The sequence below is a fragment of the Coregonus lavaretus genome (assembly GCF_964263955.1).
Source record: "Coregonus lavaretus genome assembly, chromosome: 15".
NCBI classification, from domain to species: domain Eukaryota; kingdom Metazoa; phylum Chordata; class Actinopteri; order Salmoniformes; family Salmonidae; genus Coregonus; species Coregonus lavaretus.
In genome coordinates this window covers 20119945-20139253 of record NC_140002.1, presented here as the reverse complement: position 1 = coordinate 20139253, position 19309 = coordinate 20119945, and the positions used below count along the sequence as shown (strand labels likewise).

The window sequence follows — 19309 nt, the reverse complement described above, 5'->3', positions numbered from 1 at the left end:
CACGTGTAACCACGCCAGCCCAGGACCTCCACATCCGGCTCCTTCACCTGTGGGATCGTCTGAGACCAACCACCCGGACAGCTGATGAATCTGTGGGTTTGCACAACAGAATAATTTCTGCACAAACTGTCAGTAACCGTCTCAGGGAAGCTAATCTGCATGCTCGTCGTCCTCACCAGGGTCTTGACCTGACTGCAGTTTGGCGTCGTAACTGACTTCTGTGGGCAAATGCTCACCTTCGATAGCAACTGGCATGCTGGAGAAGTGTGCTCTTCACGGATGAATCCCGGTTTCAACTGTACCAGGTAGAAGTCAGCGTGTATGGCGCCATGTGGGCGAGCGGTTTGCTGATGTCAACATTGTGGACAGAGTGCCCCGTGGTGGTGGGGTTATGGTATGGACAGGCATAAGCTACGGACAATGAACACAATTGCATTTTAAATCGATGGCAATTTGAATGCACAGAGATACCGTGACGAGATCCTGAGGCCCATTGTCGTGCCATTCATCCGCCACCATCACCTCACGTTTCAGCACAATAATGCACGGCCCCATGTCACAAGGATCTGTTCACAATTTCTGGAAGCTGAAAATGTCCCAGTTCTTCCATGGCCTGCATACTCACCAGACATGTCACTGATTGAGCATGTTTGGGATGCTCTGGATTGACGTGTACGACAGCGTGTTCCATATCTGAATTCCCAGTCATGTGAAATCCATAGATTAGGGCCTAATTTATTCATTTCAATTGACTGATTTCCTTATATGAACTGTAACTCAGTAAAATCTTTGAAATAGTTGCATGTTGCGTTTATATTTTTGTTCAGTGTAGATTTGGTCCACGCGCTCCTTTTAAGGTTATGGAACATTTTGGAATAAACCAATAGATTTTTTTATAAAATAGAGTGCAGACCTTCATTGTTTCCCATCAGATTAGAAAAATTGGAGATATTATACATTGAATGTTACACATCGTTTTTGTAAGTGAAACTAGGCGCAAACAGAGGTGATTATGATATGAAATATTGCCTCTGGACGTTTATCATGCTGTGAAGATCCCCACAAGGCGATAAAAAAAGTAATATATTGTAAATTAACTCCTGAAATGTCTACGGCATTGAAAGCATTCTATATTTGCATCTTTAAATGTATTTACAAGTTCAACATGGCTGCCTATTCAGATGCACGAAGGTTGTGTAAATACAGAGAGCAGTGCAAGATTAGTCAAATATGCATACTAGTAGCACATTCATATTGTACCATGTACTGTACAATTCCTACATTTAAATTGCAGTAACTGTTTAGTCATTGAGCCTTGTTCTTCATCGGTTCATTAAACGAAAAGGTTGTAGATTAAATGGTGGTTTACTGTAAAAATGCCCAGGTGTTTTTTTCTCATGCTCTCCCACTGTAAGGCTTAGTACCGACTAGTTATGTTTAGCTGGACACTACCACGGCATTTAGGCAATGCAATATGTGTTGTATTGTATGTGCACTTGCAGTACAACATGAATACATCTATTAACTGTCATTTATGTGTGTTCTGATAATCACTAATTCTGGGATATGTATATGTAAGAACTTTATCTAGTTTTATTTTCTTATGCTGATGGTTGAAAGCCTAAATACTAAATATTTACTTCAATTTTCTGAGGTTCTGTAACCGTATGAAATAGAATCAAGTGGATGATATACGGGTGATGTTCAGCAGTCTATCATTTTAGCACGTCATTTTGTGTTTCTTTTAATAGAGAAACCCTCAACTATTGTAGTGATACAGAATCAAATATGGTATGGTACATGTTGTCATTTAAATAAGAAATGTGCCTTTTTAAAATTGACCTGTGTTACATGACTCTTACCACTTGATCCAGTTTTATATGCAAAATAGCTATTTGTATATAAACAGTAACTTTAAAGCATGCATTTGTAAAGAAATAATAAATGGAGATCATTGATTTGCTTTATTTAGTCTTGGTTGTCATTTATGGCTTCTCTTTACTGTGCACGACTAGTTAATTTTCCAAAGATTACATCATAATCTGCCCTTGTAGCCCACACTCTTGATCACCTCACCCACTTGTCCCCTGCTTCTGAATTTCCAAAATTTTTGAACGATGCATTGCAAAACAAACTGAATGTAATGGATCTAATTTAGTGGTGAGTGGATGCTATTTTGTATTTTATTCTAAGAACACAGATACCTTAAAAGAAAGGTAGGTGCGTGGATCAGAAAACCAAACAGTATCTGGTGTGACCACCATTTCCCTCAAGCAGCACGACACATATCCTTCGCATTGAGTTGATCAGGCTGTTGATTGTGGCCTGTGGAATGTTGTGTCACTCTTCAACAGCTGTGCGAAGTTGCTGTTCATTGCTTGCCCATATCATAACCCCACCGCCACCATTGGGCACTCTGCTGGTCCTGGGGTGGCGTGGTTACACGTGGTCTGCGGTTGTGAGGCCGGTTGGACGTACTGCCAAATTCTCTAAAACGACGTTGGAGTCTGCTTATGGTACAGAAATGAATTTTAAATTCTCTCGCAACATCTCTGGTGGACATTTCTGCAGTCAGCATGCCAATTGCACGCTTCCTCAAAACTTGAGACATATGTAGCATTGTGTTGTGTGACAAAACTGCACATTTTAGAGTGGCTCTTTTATTGTCCCCAGCACAAGAAGCACCTGTGTAATGATCAAGCTGTTTAATCAGCTTCTTGATATGCTACACCTGTCAGGTGGATGGATTATCTTGGCAAAGGACAAATGCTCACTAACAGAGATTTAAACAAATTTGTATACAAAATTAGAGAAAGAAGCTTTTTGTACGTTTGGAAAATTTCTGGGATCTTTTATTTCAGCTCATGAAACATGGGACCAACACTTTACATGTTGCATTTATATTTTGTTAAGTGTAGTTAAGGGGGAAAAACTGATAATACATTAGTGTGATAAAAATGTTTAGTTTGAACTAAAAACTGTTCTGGTTTACTAAGGGTTTTGAAAAACGTTGTTTTAATCTAGGTTGTATAAATCAAGAGTACCAAGAGATTTGTCTACCGTATGTGTAAAAAAACACAAAGTACAAAACACACAAGCCAAAAGGAGTGGTCTTACAATCAACTGACAAGCAAACCCTTTATTGCATTGATTTGACCTTGAACATTCAGAGCCTGCTTGTATATTAAAACCAAAAACATCAGTGAAGAAAAAGTGGACCTTCAAGTACTGCCTCAAAACACTTGTCCAAGCATATTACATCTCAATGTATAACATGAGACAGAAAACACATTGAATGACAACTATGGGCTCGATTAAATCCGTATCGCCGTAGTTCAGAGCTATAGCGGCTTATAACCACACTGACATTTGTATTTTTTTAATGTTATTAGTTATACCAAGAGTTGACGTTTTTACAAGGATTGTGATTGCTGAAAATAGCACGCTTGAAATGTAAATGTAATTTCCGGTCTTCGCGAACATTGCCTTTACATTTCAATCGAGCTATAGCGAGTTTTGCCGTTACGGATTGAAGTCATCAATCTGTCAGTGAAGACACAGGTGCTCCTGGGTGAACCATCACAGATTCTGGCAGTGACTCCGGCATCTTTGCTGTGAAACTCTGGGGGGCACTGACAGACACAGACAGTGGACTGAGGTGGGAATGTTGAGAATGTGGATGTTGAGCCACTGGAGCCCAGTGACTGCTGGTTTGAGAGGCAGATGCATGCCCATGACTGAGTCCATGGCCGAAGCTGTGTTCGTGACTATGTCCATAACCTTGGCTGTGGCTGCAGCTGTGTCCATGTTCGTGACTATGTCCGTGACTTGGCCCAAAGCTATGCTTGAGGCCATATCCATGGTTGTGTCCGTAATAACCTGAGAGCTGAACAGGGCTCCCCTGTGTATAGTAGGAGTGGGCCCAGCCTTCAAATGTCTTTGGTGTGGTCTCGGTAGCCTGTAGGTTGGAGGTAAAGGACACTGGAGCGTAGGCTTGGACTGGGTAGGAGCCTGGGGTTGGAATGATTCTGCAATCAATGAGAACGTGGACAGAATTCAGAGAGCCTATCTATACCAGTAATTCTCTATCTAATCATGGGGGACCACTAGGTGCCTATTGTACAGTATTCAATTACAGCTGAGGATCATCAATTATAACTGCACCTCATTATACTGTAGTACATTATGTGCTCTGGCTTGCACACAGCAATTGTTATTTAATGACCTCTTGTCTTGTCTGATAAATGATATGTCTGGTGCTTTCTTAGTACTCACGGTGGGTGGACCGTCTTCCTTCTCTCCTCTGTTGATGCAGGGACATACAGGACACCAATGTTCCTCAGCAGCCTGAAAGGCATCTTCTTGTCCAGCACTGATGCCCTGGCATCGGACATGTCCAGAAGTGAGAGCCAGCCCTTTCCGTCTGTTTCACCAGTGCAAGTTAAGGAGAATGTGTGACGCAGTGATGCAATATTTTTTCTAAACAAACATGCCATAATGTTCAGCAGCAGGATTCATATACAACACCTATAACCTATTACCACTTAACTACACTACTAAGCACACTTATAAAGCTGTGACATACTGCAGAGGAGTGTATCAGTTATTTTGAACCACAATGAGGTTGGAGTAAGGATACAGATCCCCCCTGCGATGATGGCGATGGCATTGCAAAGGAAGACAGTGTGTGGGACCAAAAGTGTTATGATGAACAGAAACAGCCAGGGCAGGGCTAACATGGGTACAGTGACCCCGAAAAGAAAGCCCTTAACCATACGGGAGTGCACTGTGGCCATACCCATAAGGGAGAGGGACACTGGAATGAACCCCTCCACCTGGTTCTGGGCAGATGCACCAAACAGTAGCAGACCCAGTATGGTGTACAACACCCCTGTGCTGATAGAGAGCAGCAGAAACATGAGGAGGAACCGAACAGTGCCCACACTCTTCTCAATGCCTCCACAGAGGGGCACCAGAACCCCAATACTGAGGAGTAGCTGGGTCACTGTCTTGTGGTGGAAGGAGTATGTGATGAGCTTGTGCACTGCAAAGGAAGAGGAAAGGATTAAAACATAAATGATAGGGTTGACAGACATAAGCTACACTGGTGTGTTGTGCTGTAGCCTACTGCTGTAGCCTACTGGCACCATCTGTTACATTAGCTATAAGTTTTAATAATAATAATAATGTGGTCCTCTGTAGCTCAGCTGGTAGAGCACTGCGCTTGAAACGCCAAGGTAGTTGGTTCGATCCCCGGGACCACCCATACACAAAAAAATGTATGCACGCATGACTGTAAGTCGCTTTGGATAAAAGCGTCTGCTAAATGGCATATTATTATTATTATTATTATTATTATTATTATAATATGCCATTTAGCAGACGCTTTTATCCAAAGCGACTTACAGTCATGCGTGCATACATTTTTGTGTATGGGTGGTCCCGGGGATCGAACCCACTATCTTGGCGTTACAAGAGCCGTGCTCTACCAGCTGAGCTACAGAGGACCACCATTCTAGCAAGCTAGCTAACGTTACAACACTCTCATACAAAGTAGCTACTGAGCATATATAACTGTTGATTCACTCAGACCCTCCTAGCTAACTTACCATGCCCATTGCCAAAAACTGTCGTTCCAAGACTGAAGACATCCTCTGATAAACCGAAATATGTAGTGACAGTAAACAAAACAAATGATACTATAATGACAGCAACAATCCCACTCGTGAGCCTGAACTCAGGAGTAAAACTCTTGAACCTCTGAACCATATGTTTTAAAATTATTCGGGATATCATTTTGATGACCAATGCATATTTGTCAAACTAGTACTTGGATAATCAAGCACAATAATCAATCAACTTTTCCTCCAATATTGCGCAACACTTTAGCCAGATTGTAGGTAGCTAGCTAGCTAGAGGTTCCCACTAGATAACACAGCCACAAAGTACAAATAGGCTATATCGTAAAAATTAATGAAAACAAAAATAGGCTTTTTGGTCTTAATTTAAGGTTGGGCATAAGGTTAGCAGTGTGGTTAAGTTTAAAATCAGAGTTTAAGAAGATGAATTGTAGAAATAGGCGGGCAAGCTTGCTAAGCAAAAACAAATGTACTGGACTTCCGCATTTGGATTCGTCACAACCACAAAGTTGCTCAACTGTTGCTCAGATCATCAAGTGCTGCATTTGAAGACACTGCCACCTGCTGACATGTGCCTCAAATGTGATGATCAAAGAGTCCTCTACAGCCATTTCAGTTAGATAGCTAGATAGATTTTATTTGACAGTTATAAATTACGACCAGGGGGAGATACCACCAGTCCAGTCCCATACAAGCCTTTCCTGTGACGTATTATGCGCGCCCATAAAACTGTGACCTATTGTGACGTAACCAAGCATAAATTCACTACATAAACTGTGTTCAGCTTTGATATCATCAGTACAATCGCTTTCTTCAGTAAGGTTGTTTCAGGTGCATAGTCTGCCCTAGCTGACACTGTGCAGAGAATAAATACTACGATTGGAAACGGTTGGATAGACCCGTCCTTGGAGTTTAGAACGTCTGGTAGGCTCTTACATTCTTTGGTCCCAAATGGCACCCTGTAGTGTACTACTTTTGACCTGTGCCCATTGGACTCAGGTCAAAATAAGTGCAATATATGGGCACTGGGGTGCCATTTGGGACATGCCCTTTATGCGTGTGTGTGCCAGGATATGTTTTGTGCCAATCAATTGATGGAAATGTATCCCTCAGAAAGCAAGATGAATCGTAATGATGAGTGAATCAAAAGAGCTTTAAGGCGCCGCCCTTATGTGTTAAATATCAAATATATATATATATATTTAAAAAATCTTCTGTTTTTGTTATCACCTTTTAAATGGAGTGTTGTGTTGACAGTTGAATCCAGTGAGGGTGAACACCCCTGATTCTGTGATGTGGCCAACCGGCAAAGTGCGCAGAAGGCCAAGGCCTGTAAGTCAAATCTGACCTGAAAACAATAACACATAAACATTAGTTATGCTGCATGTACAAACTGCAGTTATCACAATAAAAGCAAGTGCAGATATCCCTCCTTATCTAACCACATTTGAAATGGAATATTGTCTTGACAGTCTACTTCAGTGCAGACCCCTCAGATCCACAAAAGGCCTGTATGTCACATTCAAATCAACCACATAACAGTAGCTACTTAAATTATTTATTGATAGCTACATCATTTATTTCCAAGTTATTTCCAAGGCCAAAATGAGCAAAAGAGTGTTACATTTTTTCTTTACTGTTCACAGCCAATCATTGTGAGCTGTGGGCAGGAACAGACATCTGGGGATGGATGGGACATCAATCCAGAGCCTCTTAGCCAGGTCAGACATCTCTGCTGTTCCCATAGAGACAGAACAGATAGATCAATCTGTTGATTCATATGGCCATTTTGGTTGGCTTGGTTGAATTGACAATCATTCATTAGAAATGCTAAAGAATGGGGCGGAGCTAGCATGTTGGAGTGAACGGCTGTGTGTGAGAGGCTCCCGCAACTTTTTTGCGAAATAATCTAACCTAACTTACTTTATTGCACTTGTTACAACAAACTTTTCTTACTAATACAATATTGTAACTTTCTATGTGAAAATGCCTAGTAATAAGCGACCAAAGGACAATAAATCCACATCAGAGGTCTACACCCCACCAAACAACGAGACAAACATGGCGGAAGGCACAGGTAACAACGTGACACTTACAGAACTTACCCGGGCTTTGGGAGAACTACGTGTTGCTATAGCGGAGGATCTTAAGGCTACTATTGCTGAACTGGACACTAAAATCGAGAGCACCATTCGAACGGTCGCTTCGCAGGGCCAGAGTATTGTGGACCTTGAGAAAGCTTCTGAATTCAACGCTGGTAGGATCGACGAGTTAGAGATGCTATGCACGTCATTGCAGGATAATGTGCAGAGGCTTTCTGTGAAAGTGGTCGACCTGGAGGGCAGATCCAGGCGGCATAACCTTTGCGTTGTGGGTCTGGCAGAAGGGGTGGAGGCGGGCTCTCGCCCCACCGACTTCTTCGCCAAGCTACTGAAGGATGCAATGGGACCGGATGTTTTGGCGTCGGATCCCCTAGTGGACCGTGCACATCGCGCCCTTGTCCCAGTGCCTGGACCGGGCCAGCGTCCTCGCCCAGTAATCATCTGTTGTCACAGTTTCAAGACCAAGGATCTTATCCTGCGCGAGGCTCGAATGAGGGGCAACCTGTTACATAAAGGGCACCCCTTTCGTGTCTATGAGGACTATGCGCCCGATGTGGCAAAGCACCGCGCTGGCTACAGAGATGTCATGACCAAACTCTACAAACTCCATCTTCACCCAGCCTTGCTCTTCCCTGCAAGACTAAGAATTACCCCGCCTTCCGGGGAGAAGATCTGGCTCTCCTCGGTTCTGGACGCAGAGAAGTTTGTCCGGGAATATACACCAATCCCCCGTACAGGTTAGAGTGCCTTGTCATTGTGTGTTAAGGTCTGCTCACGGACTCGAATCCATACCATACCATACCATAACGGGTGAAACCGTATTAAACGGTCTCAGCAAGGGCTACCGAACATGTAATACGATGAGCTGACCAATGGAGGGCGGTCAGAGCTCTCACTTAACGTTAATTTCACTTTCATTCCGACTGGGTTTAGAGCGATGCCTGTTTGGGAGGCCTTCCAGGTCGGATCATTGACACTTTCGGATGGATATACTTATATTCCCCCATTTTTGTTTTGTTTCGTTATTTATTTTTCAATTCTTACATTATTCCTGTGCGTACATATAATAATAATTATTTGTACTTTATTATTATTTTCTCTTAGCATTTTAGTATTATGTATGTGTATATTTTAAATTTGTATAGATTATTATTCTGGGGTATGCATGTTTGTGTATGTAGATGTGTGTGTATGGATGTATATGTGTATGCGTGTGTATGTATCTGTATATATTTAAGAATATTTATTTTATATGTATATATTTTTTGGGGTGTGTGTATGTATGTGTGCGTGTATACGTGTGTATATGTGTGTGCGTATATATATATATATATATATATATATACGTATGTGTGTGTGTGTATGTATGTAGGTATGCACATGTATGTATGTGTGTGTGTGTGTGTGTGGATGTGTATGTGTGCACATATGTATATATAAATCACTATTTTTTAAAATTATTTGAAAATAATGTATTATTATTATTATTTTTACATTTTTTAATTTTTTTACATTTTTATTTACTTTGTTATTTTTTTGATTGGGGGGTACGTTCAATTTATCAAAATCCTTGTTCAATTCTCCTAACCCACAATATGTAACTGTCCTGCTGTCTATGTCGGTTACTGATGGTTTATGTTTAGACCGGTATTGCTTAGCAATAGAATCTTGTGATGATACATCTTGCTTATCTCAGGGATTGACCCAAGATTAACCTTAAGTGCGCAATATGTTTAAGTTGCAACTTATTCTGTTTAGGTTTATTAGATGCTAATTGAACACTTTAAGTGCGGGAGCCTCCTCAGTTCATATGTTAGTAGAAGTTCTAGGATAGCGAGAGGTGAGCGCATAGTTGGGATTTTATTTGTGTTTTACCTCTTGTTCGAGGGCGCGCCGTGCTTTTTTGGCATCGGCCAGACAATGTGTTTGTTATTTTTATTTTCATATTTATTTCTGTCCTATGTGTGTATGCCTGTTAAATGTGGGTTGATGGGGGGGGGGGGTAAAGGTTGGGGAAAGTAGGGGAACAGGGTGGAGAGTAAAGGTGCTTGCGGGGGGGGAGGGGTGGGTTGGATACTGCTCGGGTGTAGGTGCTACATATGCTGATCGTGATGGTTTGGTGCGCTTTCTTACCTTTTTAGTGAGTTACATGTTATGCAGGCCACCATAGGAACTACAAATGAGAGGAGGGCGGGACTTACATTCACTTCCTGGAATGTCAAGGGTTTAAACGAACCAATTAAGAGAGGCAGGGTCCTAGCCCACTTGAAAGCACTTTCGTCTGATATTATATTTTTGCAAGAAACCCATCTGAAAAACAAATCTCATAACAGACTTAAATGTAAGTGGGTGGGACAAGTGTATCACTCTAACTTCTCTGCCAAAACGAGAGGCACAGCGATTCTGGTACGGAAAGGAATTCCCTTTCTACATAAAACCACTATTGTGGATAAAGAGGGTCGTTATGTGATCGTAATAGGAGAGATCCATTCTACTTCTGTAACTCTACTAAATATCTATGGGCCAAACATTGATAACCCCTCTTTTTTCAAAAGAGTCCTTGCCCTGATTCCAGATATCTCCCATACTAATCTGGTCATTGGAGGGGACCTTAACTGTGTACTAGACCAATATTTGGATAGATCCTCTACCCGGCGAACCCCTACCTCCTATTCAAGCGAATTCTTGAATACCTACATAAAAAATTCTAACTTATTTGATATATGGAGGATCTCTAATCCTACGGGTAGGGAATACTCCTTTTACTCTCATGTTCACAATGTATATACTCGAATTGACTACTTTTTGGTTGATGCTAAACTACTCCCCTATACCTGTAATGTGAGATATCATGATATTATAATCTCTGACCACAGTCCACTCATCTTCTCACTGAGATTGGGTGACATCGTACCAAACGAGAGGGTCTGGAGGTTGAATCCTCAGCTCCTCACAGAACCAACATTCTGTGAACATCTTAAAGACCAAATTACATTTTTATTTGATACCAACGACAACACAGAGACTTCCCCAGCATTATTGTGGGAAACGCTGAAGGCTTATTTGAGAGGCTGTATCATCTCCTTTCAGACTGCCAGTAGGCAAAACAGAAAAAAATTGGTAGAACTGGAGGGACAAATTCACTTACTGGATAGGGAGAATGCTAGACATCCATCTATGGAGAAACATAAACAAATTATGTCTTTAAAATTTTAATACAATCAGATCCTCTCGGCTAAAATTGCTAAATCTTTTCTCTATGCCAAGCAAAAATATTTTGAGTTTGGTGACAAACCACACAAATTACTCGCCAGACAACTTCGAAAAAACGTGAGTGACCGAATGATTCACAAAGTTAAATCTGCATCTGGGGAATTACTCTCCTCCCCCAAAGACATCAATGACAGATTCCGTCAGTTTTATGAGACTCTATATACATCTAAAGCGGATCCTAATCCCTTAATTATGCATAACTTTTTGGAGGACTGTAATCTTCCTGCCCTGAACCAGGAAGACTCTAACTTCCTGAATAAGGAAATATCTCTTGAAGAAATTAGAGAAACAATTAAATCTCTAAAGAGTGGCAAGACCCCGGGCCCAGATGGATACCCTGGTGAATTCTATAAAACATTCAGCAACATGCTATCTCCCTACCTGCACAAAATGTTGGTTCGGGCCAATGAGGATGGAGCTCTCCCATCTACTTTGGATGAGGCGTTTATTACAGTTATACATAAGAAGGGTAAAGATCCGGAAGAGGTAGGGTCATACAGACCAATATCCCTCCTTAATACAGACCAAAAGATTTTAGCAAAAACTCTGGCTAACAGGCTTAGCACTTTAATTGGCAAATTGGTCCATTCGGACCAGACCGGCTTTATCCCTAATAGAAACTCATTCTTCAATCTCAGGCGCCTCTTCACATTATGTATTCTCAGAGGTTACCTAACGTGGACCTTGCCGTTATATCTCTTGACGCCGAAAAGGCCTTTGACCAAGTTGAGTGGCCCTATCTATTCAAGGTCCTACAGAAATTTAATATTGGAGATGGGTTCATAAATTGGATCCAGCTTTTATATAGGAACCCCTGTGCGAGAATACTCACTAACCAATCAATGTCGCCCCGATTTAACCTCCACAGAGGGACAAGGCAGGGTTGTGCGCTGTCGCCTATGCTCTTCGCCCTAATTATTGAACCTCTCGCTCAAGCGATCAGATCTCATTCAGCAATACACGGCTATAATACTAAAGATACTCTAAATAAGATTTCCCTATACGCAGATGATATTCTCCTCTATGTAACAGAACCCCACGCTAGTATTCCAGCTATTCTTGAGGTGATTAATTTGTTTGGTACCTTCTCGGGATATAGAATAAATTGGAACAAGAGGGAATTAATGCCCATACGGTTGCAAAACACCTCCTGGCTAGAACATCTTCCAGTTAAGTTATCTTCAGAAAAATGTATCTACCTTGGAATTGTAGTTACCAAACAATACTCCTTACTATTTAAAGAGAATTTCCCTTCTCTGATGCAAAATCTCAAGGCAAACAAACAGTTTTGGAGAACTCTCCCAATTTCTCTGCTCGGAAGAATTAATGCCATTAAAATGGTCTTCCTCCCACAACTGCTCTACCTATACCAGAACATCCCAGTATTCATACCTAAATCATTTCATAAACAACTGGACTCTATTATCAATCCTTTCATCTGGGATTATAAAACACACAGGATAGGTATAAAACACCTATGTAAATCCAAGATGGAAGGAGGATTGTCTCTCCCAAATTTTATATTTTACTATTGGGCCGCTAACCTCCGCGCTGTTACGTTTTTGCTGGATGACGCAACCCCGCCATCCAGCTGGCTTAGCATGGAGCGGGAGGAGTGTCACCCCTTCTCTATTGGTGCCGTGATTTTGTCACCTGTTAATCTGGAGATGTCACTTTACCATAACAATCCTATTATACATAGCACAGTCCGAATCTGGAAGCAAATTAAAGAGCACTTTGAGCTTAGACCAATATCATTCATGCTCCCTGTTGCCAGGAATCCCTCCTTTGCCCCCTCTAACCTTGATAACACCTTTGAGCGATGGGGAGAGTTGGGGATAAGTACCATAGGGGATTTATATATAGGAGGGACCTTTGCTTCCTTTGAAGCGCTGAGGGAAACTTATAACCTTCCCAGAAGTAACTTTTTCAGATACCTACAAATTAGAGACTATGTTAGAAAACACCTCCCAACATTTGAGAATGCTAAACCTTCCATGTTTGACGGATGCATAAAAATATGCCCCACCTCAGACAAACTGATATCTCGTCTATATGACGCTTTTCAATCTGTTAGCGCACCCTCTACAGATGCCATTAAGGCAAAATGGGAGGAAGAACTAGGGACTGATATTTCGGTGGCAGACTGGGAGGATAGCTTGGAGTATATCCACACCTGCTCCATTAACTCCAGACATCGTCTCATACAATTTAAGGTATTACACAGATTACACTACTCCAAAACTAAACTGCATAGGATATTTCCTGATACATCCCCTATGTGTGATAAATGTCAGGCTGAGCAGGGTACACTACTCCACTGCTTTGCCCTATGCTCTAGTCTGTATGGTTATTGGTGTGGAATATTTGGGGTCCTCTCTGAAGTTCTGGAGACTTCAATAGACCCAGACCCGCTTCTGATAATCCTGGGAGTGTCCGATTCCCTAAACGGATTAACCAACTCCCAAAAACAACTCATCTCTTACAGTCTCATTTCGGCAAAAAAATTAATCTTGTTGTTTTGGAAAAGGAGGGAAGCGCCCTCTACCAAATTATGGCTCAGCGAAGTGGCAAAAACTGTACACTTAGAAAGAATTAGATATATTCTGAACAATAAATTATCAACATTTGATCAAATCTGGCAGCCTTTCCTCTCTTACCTGGACCAGTCGGTGCTGTGAATTTGTACTTTTTAACGCACTCTCAATTGTCATATTGTAATCTACCTTTGGGCAGCGTGTGCTGGCCCTGACACTCGAGCAGTCGGGAGGGGAATAGGGTGGAATAGGGGGGGATAAGTGGGGGGGGTTACATATACCCTTTTTCTTTCTACCTGTCCCTGTTCTGTATGTCGTGTTTTGTAATATTTGTTTTGTGTCCAGAACTCTGGGTCTTGTTGTTCATGTCTGTTCTCTTATGTTTAGATAAGAACTGTACACATGTCTTTCATACCTATACACCATTCTTGTGTGTGTTCAATAAAAAAATATTTGAACAGAGAAATGCTAAAGAATCCTACAGTATGGAAAGTCTTTAGCCCCATCCCTAATGTTATGGGAGTTGCATTTATTGCATTTCAATACACTTGCATTTTCAATTACCCATAAATTACTCACTACTTGTACAACTATGTTGGATTGCCTAAATATTCAACATTTTCTTGACAGTCAATGCCAGTGTATTCTATGGCTGCCCTAAGTACATGCCTTTGTCTGTCTCCTCAGTCTGGAAGGGTGACTCGGCTGATGGATAGAAATGATGATGGGGTGATCTCATCCTCCAACTCTGATGACATCTCTATCTACTCCTTCACTGACTGTGAATCTGAGGTAAGACAGTTGTACACCATGTCTTTGTTGAGTGACATCACTGTAAGGAGAATAGTCTCTGACTAGTTGACTCTGATACCCAGTCTGATGATGAGGATCATGAAAGGAGGACACCACTGCTGAAAGTGAAGGATGAGGAGGATGGAAAGGTGACAAGGCTTAAAGTGAGGGATATAGTAGAGGACGACGATCTTTCTCTCCACTCCTTCGATGAGTCAGACTTTCTGGTATGTTCTGCAGCATGTATTTGAGTAACTCTTTGACTGAATGTGGAGAATGGACTATGACCAACTAGCTCTCTGACACACAGTGTGATAATGGCAATGATGCCTCTGCTGAGGACAGTCCAGGGCCTTCAAAGGAACCACTGAGAAAAGGGGCTTCACTGAAGGACCCTCGACTGGTAGGCTCTTACGTGTGTGTGTGTGTGTGTGTGTGTGTGTGTGTGTTAGTGGTGCGCGGGTCAGCTGTTTGTTCAACCGAACCCACCCGCAATTGCTAATAACCCATCCGCAACCGCCCGACTATATGTGATAAAGTGAAAATCTGAGGCCCGCACCTGACCCTAACCCGCAAATATAGAACACCGTCAGAACGATTTCTTAGCAGGGGGTGCAGGATTTTTTTGTGCCTAGTTTGGATATGTTTCTGCTTATAATTTCCAACATTTTGGTAGGCTATTTGTTAGTCAACTTGTCTATAATTAGATAGAAGACTAAATAAACCAAAAACTTTTAGGGATCAAGAAGAAAATGCAATAACTTAAGATCAAAAGGGAAACATTTTCTGTGCAAAATTTCCAAATGACATCAGTTTGACGGGTTGAAAACGACCAGACATGTTTCTGATAAGATTTCAGTTTGGCTTGGATGCACATTTTATGTGGTTGAAATATTATCAGCTTTTATGATGCTGATAAAGCAGTCCCTAGCTGCGCATTTGCATTCCCTCAAGATGCTGAAAGAAATCATATTTCTCCACTGCTGTTCCCGAGTCAAAATAAAGCCTACATTTGGTGTAGCCTATCATTTTACTGCAAGAAATGCTTAATTCTGCAGGAGTTAATATTAAGACTGTGAGAGGTTAAAGATCTACAGTCAGTGTCCAGATTTCAGTTTCCATCTAACCCATCTGAACAGTAGGCTGTTTGTTCCCTTGACGTGCCATAGGCCTATTTGAATCCCCCTCTTGTGACTGTCGAATTTCTATAGTGCCTCACAATCATCAAACATAACATAGGCACTGCCATCATCCTCTTTTAACACTTCACCAAATATTTTCCAAACATTACTTTTCTGGCCGTCCCTTCTTTATTTTCAACTTTCCATTTCGTAGCTTTTCTCTTATTGAATTAAAGCGTTTGGTGATTGGTGTGTAGTCTATCTGGCGCGCGTCAAGTTATGCCCTAAAGTTTAGGCTTACACACTAATGCCAAATAGCCTATAGATATAACTTGCACAATAATTATACATTTATGGATTTTTTAATGTATTGTTTTCTGTTTATTCAACAATATTTCATGACCCTAAATCCCCCGCCCTGTGGATATAACCGCAGGACTTCTGGTTATGAGTCAACCCGCGCATCACTAGTGTGTGTCACATCTCAATTGTTTGACCCGATGTCTGTACATATTATTGTGGCCAAACCCAACATCCCTCTCCCTGCCTCTGTGAGTGCCCTGAAGAAGGTGTCACGCCATATGGAGGTGGTCCCTTCTGTCCGGCCCTGCAGGCAGCAGCTGGACAAGAAGACACAGTGGACCAACACCAATGAGGAGAGCCTGAGGAGAATTAAAGAAAACCTGGCCTCCATAGAGCTTGACCTGGAGGAAGGCCTGAAGACGGTCAATGACGGTCTGGACATCAACCAAGAGAGGCAGAAGAAGAATGAGGGATGCTTCAGAGCCTGGATTGAGAAGTGGATGGGGAGGAGGAAGGATGAAAGACTGAGGGATGAAGATGTGAATAGGGAAGACAATGGGAGGAGGGGCGAGGAGTTGAGGGCACTGATCCAAGTGATGAAGAGAAACTGCAGCAAAATGAGATCTTGAGGCAGTAGACCTGGACAGTTGGCTGAATGACTTGGAAAGGTTGAAAGTGGCTTTCAAGAAATGCACTGGAGAGATGGCCGAAATGGTAGAGAGCATGGCAGAAATGAAGACCAGCATAGCCAAGAACAGGCTCCTCAAGCTTGAAAAAAAGAAGTATGAAGTCCAGCGCTTTGTAAGTTACTCTTACTTATTGAGTGTAGTCATGTATCTAATGTATTTATAGATTAGTTATACAGTATATCTAGAGATTGTGTATAACATAGCACTGTCCTGACAGTTTGTTTGTTGTTTCTGGTATTACAGAGCCCAGGGAAAGTCTCTGGTCCTGTGCCTGGCCAGACTTGCCTTTCTCCTCTTGTGACCTCAGCACCCTGGACCCTGGCTGAAGCCCTACGGGCCCTGCCCTCTCCAGAGGATGTCCCAAAGCCTCTGACTCCTCCCAGCCCTGTCCCTGTCATTGTTGCTCCGCCTGCTGTGGAGTACTTACCATACCACCACAGCCCTCGCCTGGCCCCAATCACCAACCTGAGCGAGAACGGTAGGAAGCTGCTCCAGAAAATGTCAGGAGTGGCCCCACAGGTGAGAGGAAATACAGAAAGCCCTTGCCTGGCCCCCATCACCAATACAGGAAGCCCTCGCCTGGCCCCCATCACCAACCTGAGTGAGAACAGCAGGAAGCTGCTCCAGGAAATGGCGCAGAAAATGACAGGAGTGTACCCACAGGTGAGAGGAAACAGGAAGGGGATATTGGCCATATGTCCTACAGTATATCATAACTCTAGATATCGTAGCTCAAGAGTAGAAAATAGCCATAAGCTTATATTACTTTATCTCCTTGTCCAAAATATTCAGGAAGGGAAGGTCAAAAGGAAAAAGGGCAAGGCAAAAAAGCGAGTGAAGCAAGAGCAGGCTAGTAACATGAAGCAGGTGGAAAATGTTGGAGAAAGTAAGGAGGACAAGAAAGAGGAAAATAAGAGTCTGAGGAAGAGGTGAGGAAATAGAAGAAGGAGAAGTAGAACATAACAAGGGCATTTTTGAGATTTATAGAAATAGAATGAGGTAGAGAATTATAGAAATAGAATGAGGTAGCAGAGAAAGAGCAGCTATCTGATGTGTAAGTGAAAACTACTATTTATTGTCCTGTTTGATTGACAGGTTTCTCCAGTGGCTGCTGCCCAAACTTAGATGTTTGAATAAATAATGGCCATCTACTACTACAACACACACACACACAGATATTTTGAGTATTGCTTACTCCTCCAATACACACAGAAACTTAATTTCAGACACAGGAACTATGTTTAGAAAAATACACATATTGGTCTCGTTCTAATATTTTGAGACATGCACTATTCTTTAAAATAAAAAAACTACAAAAAATGTTTGAAATATGCATTTTCAATAAAGCTTTTGAAATTGCAATTATTTGTGTCAGACTGTTTTTTTGTTCATTAATTACAGCAAGGGAACAATTATTGTAGTGACATTACATGACATGTTATGTACCAGTGGGTGTTTTATATTCTGCTGTCCTGCACTGGATCCCACTGTAGGTGGCAGTAGTGCACAAAATAGTTGGTTTGCTCACCAGAAACCCAACCAGGCAGAGAGACTATTGTTACCATGCAACGAGCAGATGCTTCAGTGCAGGGTTGCCATGTCCGCAGTTTTGCTAACATTTGGGCTACTTTGAAAACGATGTCGCGGGGGGTAAACATGGCATTTCTTCAAACAAAACATATTTTTCACTGTGACCTGCTGCTGACTACCAGGCAGTGAGCAGGCAGGTTGTTACTGAATGAGCAGTAGGAAGGGGGAGGGCCGTGTTCATTCAAAAATCATGTCAAACACTATTATTGCAACTTATTATGTGAGTTGTTAAGCATATTTTTACTCCTGAACTTATTTAGGCTTGCCATAACAAATGGGTTGAATACATATTGACTCAAGACATTTCAGCTTTTCATTTTTTATAGCTTTCTAAACATTTCTAAAAACATAATTCCACTTTGACATTATGGGGTGTTGTGTGTAGGTCAGTGACAGAAAATCTCAATTTATTCCATTTTAAATTCAGGCTGTAACACAACAAAATGTGGGTGTGAATACTTCCTGAAGGCACAGTACATGTACAAGCTTTGAGGGTTTTTTGAAAGAGAAAATCCATCATTATTGTGTGCCTACTGTAAATATGGCTGCCACTTGTCTTTTCCTAGGAATGCTCGGAACATGGCGCGGGATGTGCAGAATTCCTTCTATGACATCGTTGAGGAGGTGGGAGGTCTCACACACACACAGGCTGTGGCTTACATCAAGAAGCTGATGACCAAGGGCCGCTACTCTCAGGACGTGTGGAGCTAAGGAAGATTAAGTTAACGTTACAGCACACCCTCACAACCCCATATGTTAACCTATTTCTTTCGGGTGGAGGGTGAGTGGTAACGGAAAACAGTTTTAAACTGTTTTTGGAGGTAACGTGTCAGCACATAATCACTAAATGGAAAGACGTATGAATGAATGTTTGTTGTACTTATTGTCTTGTTGTGTAATCTTACTGACAGCATTTTGTAGAGACTCGTGCTGAGAGGTAGTGCAATTCATTCAAGATTGGTTGGGAATGGGCTCATACTCCAAATCGACCCCTAACCCCCAGGCCTTTCATGTACACTGAACAAAATATAAACGCAACATGTAAAGTGTTGGTCCCATGTTTCATGAGCTGAAATAAAAGATCCCAGACATTTTCCATCCACACAAAAAGCTTATTTCTCTCAAATTTTGTGCACGTGTAACCACGCCAGCCCAGGACCTCCACATCCGGCTCCTTCACCTGTGGGATCGTCTGAGACCAACCACCCGGACAGCTGATGAATCTGTGGGTTTGCACAACAGAATAATTTCTGCACAAACTGT

The 19309-nt window shown here is 41.9% G+C and overlaps 2 protein-coding genes across 2 annotated transcripts; one reads left to right on the top strand and one right to left on the bottom strand.

Annotated features, from left to right (window-relative positions):
* Positions 1 to 3124: 3124 nt before the first annotated feature.
* LOC311142166 (rhomboid domain-containing protein 2-like) lies at positions 3125 to 6142 on the bottom strand. The gene is made up of 4 exons (XM_084177758.1): positions 5610 to 6142; positions 4640 to 5044; positions 4276 to 4423; positions 3125 to 4028 (listed from the first exon to the last, which is right to left on the bottom strand). The coding sequence occupies exons 1-4, from the start codon at positions 5794 to 5796 to the stop codon at positions 3539 to 3541; spliced, it is 1230 nt and encodes a 409-aa protein (XP_084033884.1). The 5' UTR covers positions 5797 to 6142; the 3' UTR covers positions 3125 to 3538.
* A 9530-nt stretch (positions 6143 to 15672) lies between these two features.
* On the top strand, positions 15673 to 17816 carry LOC311142862 (uncharacterized protein). Its single transcript, XM_084178559.1, has 3 exons — positions 15673 to 16568; positions 16700 to 17119; positions 17552 to 17816. The coding sequence occupies exons 1-3, from the start codon at positions 16470 to 16472 to the stop codon at positions 17579 to 17581; spliced, it is 549 nt and encodes a 182-aa protein (XP_084034685.1). The 5' UTR covers positions 15673 to 16469; the 3' UTR covers positions 17582 to 17816.
* Positions 17817 to 19309: the final 1493 nt, after the last annotated feature.